At 38.3% G+C, this 5,194-nt stretch overlaps 1 protein-coding gene across 4 annotated transcripts in view; it reads right to left on the minus strand.

Moving 5' to 3' along the window:
- Nucleotides 1–220: 220 nt before the first annotated feature.
- Nucleotides 221–5,194, minus strand: part of pecam1b (platelet and endothelial cell adhesion molecule 1b) — a 17,190-nt gene continuing 12,216 nt past the window's right edge. Inside the window, exons 11-16 of one of the 4 annotated variants that reach the window (XM_025058656.1) lie at nt 3,509–3,570; nt 3,339–3,392; nt 3,166–3,255; nt 2,102–2,158; nt 1,279–1,301; nt 221–456 (exon numbers count right to left, since the gene is read on the minus strand). In XM_025058656.1, the coding sequence (XP_024914424.1) occupies nt 367–456; nt 1,279–1,301; nt 2,102–2,158; nt 3,166–3,255; nt 3,339–3,392; nt 3,509–3,570 (376 nt within the window). In that variant the 3' untranslated portion in view covers nt 221–366. Of the gene's footprint in view, nt 460–1,278; nt 1,302–2,101; nt 2,159–3,165; nt 3,256–3,338; nt 3,393–3,508; nt 3,571–5,194 lie in introns of those variants that run through there. The other 3 variants (XM_025058655.1, XM_008317742.3, XR_003050620.1) reach the window with 3 other exon arrangements.

A 5,194-nucleotide genomic window follows, 5' to 3' on the forward strand; every position in this document is an offset into this window, starting at 1 on the left:
AAGATGGAGCCATGTTTCAAAGAACGGAATCAACGGAAGTCTTAGGAAATAAAACGCTATGCCATTTATTTCAACAAACTTAATAAATAAAACTAGTGCAGACTGAATGAATTAAATTATTAAGAAAATTAGACACAGATTAATGCTACAATGACATTGTAGCTGTAACCATAGCTATAATAGCTAATAACTACAGCTATTCACCACACATACACCTGTGTCTGTGTCGATTTTATTTAGAAAAAATATTTACAACCAAGTGGGAGGGGAATGAAATACTAAAGTGTAAAAAATGTAAAAAAACAAAACAAAAAAAAAAAACATTGTAAAAGCAGAAGTATTTTTTTTTGGGGGGGGGGGGGTGTCTTATTCCACCGGCACTGGTAGGTCTTGGTAGTTGTTGACCTCAGGATATGGAGGAAAGGCCTCAGGTCGCTCTACGTATTCAACTGAACCCTGCTGATATAGAAATAATACCACTGTCACAACTCATCTACTTGATCATCTTCCTTTTCAGGAAGAAAAAGTCAAAATGCAATGACTTAGCCATGGAGGATGAAGATGTTTCTAAATGAACTAATTATCTAATTAAAAAACTATGTTTTTTTGTTATTCTACCTCCTTGAAGCCAAAAAATACCTTTAAAGGTTAAAAGGAAACAGTATGTTTTAGGTGCTGAGGTCACATCCTTTTAGTATATACCTCCTTACATGAAAACCCTTGTAAGGAGAAGTGTTGCAGTCAGGACACAGGTGGAGCTACTGTGTGTGTTGAATCAAATTGGTTTTTAGGTAATGTGATTGGTCTGCACCACAGTGGTCATCTTAGTTGACAACCTTAAGGGAAGGAAGTCTAGGCCCAAACGCCTTTGTTCTTGTCAGGAAACAATGACAACAGTTTTCCTCTGACTCTGCACTAACAGCATGCAGTGGGTCGGTGTGACCAGGAGGAGGCGGAAGCGGGGATATGACTCGTTTTTAAAAGAATGGGAAAGCATGGATGTTTTAAAACAGAAGCTAACTAGCTTTTTTTTTCTTTTTAAGAGATTGACTTTTTAAAAATATCATCCTCATCTGCCCAGAAGTGCAGACCATTTAGGGTAACTAACTTTTTTGGCCGTGTTTTAGCTGCACCCGACTAGCTTTTTGATTGTTTACTCAACTTTTGGCTAAAAAAGCTAAATTATATTTTTTGCTAACATTAAGCTTGTTTGAGACTGACTGTGAGTCGGGGAAAAATAGTTCAAACAGAAAACTGTGCAAGGAGTTAATTACTCACGTAGTCATTAAGGTCAGCAGCACCTGAAAGAAAAAAAAAAAACAGAGTATAAAACACTCTACTCACGTTCAACATGACTAACCACACAGTTATTCTTGATGATAATGATGTGGCTGAACTCACTGACTCACTCCTCACAGAGACCCTCTGATTCACAGAGGTGGAAAGTAATGAATTACATTTACGTTACTGTAATTGAGTAGTTGTTGTTAGTAATTTGTAATTTTTTAAGTCGTTTTTGGAATAGGTAATTTACATTTTCACCCATGAGTCCTTTTTCATTACTACAGGAAACATCAGAAATCCAATGTCTGGTGTGATGTCTGTGTCTGGCTGCTGATCTAATAACAGGAAGTTCCTACCAGGAGAAACAGGAAGTGGTAATGGTTTCGAGTTGGTTGATGACTCATCGGCAAATTAAAATATTTACATAGGGAATGATTTTTGATAACAGACTGACAGATTTTTTTTAAAGCTGTTCAAACCAAACATTCTGTGACTCAGAAGCAACAAACCTTTTCCTTAATGGAGGTTTTTTTGGGTTGTGACTCAGAAGCAACAAACCTTTTTCGTTACTTGGGGTTTTTCTTATTGTTTTGTCACCACCTGTAGGTGGCACAGAGCTATTTATTTCTCTTAGTTTTAAATTAGGGTCCACAGTTCAGAAATACGTGACTAGCAGGTCGCTGACCGCAGGCTGCTGTTTGAATGTCACCGGTGTAGACCTACTGGCCTGGAGAATACAATTTATTAGCCAACTGGATTGGTCCAATCATAATCCTCTGTCTCTGTTACTGCTCGTTTCCAATTTATTCCAACTCACCATGTGGAGGATTTTTCAGCTCGCTGTACACCGTGTCCGTGCCTTTTCTTAAAGGAGCTGGCGACCAAGAAAAAGAACACATTAGTCTGCTTCGACATCAAAGGAAAAACCTCTGTCATTCGGAAACAATGCTAAAAATAACTGGCTTATGTCACACCCCGTTACTGCCATCCCTGGTCCACAGGGAGCGGGGCAACGGGACGATAAAGAAGAAGAAGAAGGAGCCAGTATCAGAGACCAGAAGGGGTAATTAGCTCAACCCTTCCTGTTTATAGGCTCTGCAGTTATCTGTGCATTTACACAAACCTGCAGATGCACCACTTATGGGTAATTAGGCCCCTCCTTAGCCTTATCAGTTGCGGAAAAATGTGGGCAAAGAGGGGAAAAAATATTTTTTGTAATGTGATTCCAAAAAGAGCAGCCATGTTACAGACAAAGAAAAAAACCTACTTAGAAAAAGTGAGAACTTTATTTGATTTTTTTTTTAAAGGATTTTAACATATAAATTGATGATGGTGTTTCCTGGTATTTAAAGGGTTTTTGAATATTTTTGCCTCTAATTCTTCAAGCTTGTATTTATTTGTTTCGATGATGGTGTTTCCTGGTATTTAAAGGATTTTTGAATATTTTTGCCACTAATTCTTCAAGCATTTATTTGTTTTAAACGTACTAACTCCGTACTATCTCACAAAATATCTTAATGTTAGCTAAGACGGAGGCTAATATGCTTGCAAGGAATTTGTTTTAGCGACCCACCCAACACTCACCAACTGCTGGGATTGGCTTAACTCCTCCCAGACCAAGAAAAGGATTAAATGGTGAAAAACAAACGAATGGATAGAGAGTCAAATAGCAGCCGAAAGTCAGCAAAAACACATTACATCAGAAACCAAAATAAAAGTTGGTCCAACAACAGGCTAGATTTTTAAAAAACATTCTGTGAGCATCACTAAAATAATAAATGCTAAGATAGATATATCCTTTTAAGATAGATATAAAAAGATAAAGTAAAGTAAAGAAAATTTCAACAATCAGAGGAGGTTTTTTTTTTTGTTTTTTTTTACCTCTGACAGTGTCGAGGGGCTGTGGATGCACCACCTCTGTGTATTCCACATCAGGCTCATTGGACACCACACTGCTCACCTCATCGTTGCCTGGATGTAGAAAAATAATCAGAACATCCGAAACACCTGTGATGTAAAATATGACATGGAAACAAATACGAAGCACAGCTGACCTGCGTCAGGCGGTCGCTCGCTCCACACGCTCACTGCTGTTCTTACCACTCTTGCTGTGAAGGACACAGGAAAAATAACTCATCATTTTCAATTCAGTCTTACAGTATACGTTTTCATCTTGAGAGTTAAGCGACGACAGATTCAATATTGACTAATTGATTCCACACACATTGATCCTTTTCATTGTCGTGGGTAGAGCTGGAGTCAATCCCAGCTGTAATTAGTCCTGTACTGGGTCACGTAAAAAAAAAAGAACAGTCATTCACACTCGTATTCACGCCTGTGGTCTGCGTGGAGTGAACAGGTAGCCCTAATCCTTTGTGCAAAGTTGAAGAAAAGCAGAGTACCTTCTTTGTTGTACTGTAATCTGACTACTTTGAGGTTACTTGATGAAGTTACTTGACGTTCAGTTGATAAACACGCTCTTCTGTTATCACAGAAGGGTGTGGTCTTTGTTTTGCCACATTCCAGACGACTTACAATTCGGACGTTTTTACGGCTTCCCATTAGGAAAAATAGTCCAGTGGAATGCAACACTTTTGAGTTGGAGTCCCCACTCAGTTGAATGTACCCACTGACTGAGTGGGTGACAGTGTATCACATTACCCAACCACAGCAGTGAACACGTAATCAAAACTAAATCTAAAAGTGCTATGGATTCTCAAACATCCAATTGATAACAGTGCAATCTTTTCTTCATTACGCTGTTAGTTACATGTATAAAAGGCTTAAAATTGTATAGCTGTACAATCATACGGATTATTAAAAACAAGTACATATTACAGAAAAACAGTCCAGAAGTAGCCTCCCCTCAAAAGTAGCAAGATAGCACAGAGTTAGCCACAAAGCTAAAATAGGATAACAAGATAGCTCAAAATTACCCAGCAGCAGCTTAAGTCCACCAAAAGATAACAACTATTAGTTAGCAGCTGGATTCCAAATACCAGGTGTCACCAACTTTTTAAAAAAAAAAAAACTAAGAGCTACTTCAATGGCACTTAGTAATAGGAAGAGCTACTTGTTTGATACAGACTTCCTGAACAACGTAATAATATTGAATACTGGGACATACAATAGTACACACCATGTAACTGACTCATAAAGCACAGTCACAGTACAATTTTTGGCACGCTTGATGACTATTTTTATTTTAAGAACATAGGGCCCTAGTCCACAGGATGACTCCTAACCTAGAGTAGGAGTAGTATTAAAAAAGGGGGCAACAGAGTTTAGGTCATTATGGGAAAAAAAAAACTACCGTATTAGCAAATAAGAACAAAAACAGTTGTTTATTAGTAGAAATACCCCCAAAATTGAAAGAATTGAAAAATAAAACCAACAAAAACCAGCGGAATAGTGCAAATTGAGGTTAAATGTGCCATTCCTTAACATTTAGCGAATAACAACTACAAGCAGTTAGAGAAAAAGAAGAAGACGATGATTGTGTGAACTCTATGAAATTGACATCATGGGGTCTCTGGGGCTTGGGCTCCATTTCATCTTTAGAAACAATCCCTGAAACAAAGAAGACCAAATTGGATTCTTTGAGCTAAAGGCTTTAAAGCCTTCAGCACAATAGGTTGTTAATTCAGCAAGGGCTGCACAGTAAGATTTTGGCAAAAACAACTACCCACTTGGTAAAGTAATCTCCAACACAGCTCAACCAACGCTCCAGTGCTTCATTTCCTCCACCTGCTGCACAATTACAATCATGTCAAGGCAGAAACTGGAAAAAAAAACCTCTTCCTCCTCGAACACTCTAGTACATCCACCCAACACCACCACCACCCAGCTGCTCCGTGCCAACACAGGAAATGTCTTGTAGACTCTATTGTTTCAGCTTTTTAAGGAAGTC

Source organism: Cynoglossus semilaevis, chromosome 9, assembly GCF_000523025.1.
Source record: "Cynoglossus semilaevis isolate Cse_v1.0 chromosome 9, Cse_v1.0, whole genome shotgun sequence".
NCBI classification, from domain to species: Eukaryota; Metazoa; Chordata; class Actinopteri; order Pleuronectiformes; family Cynoglossidae; genus Cynoglossus; species Cynoglossus semilaevis.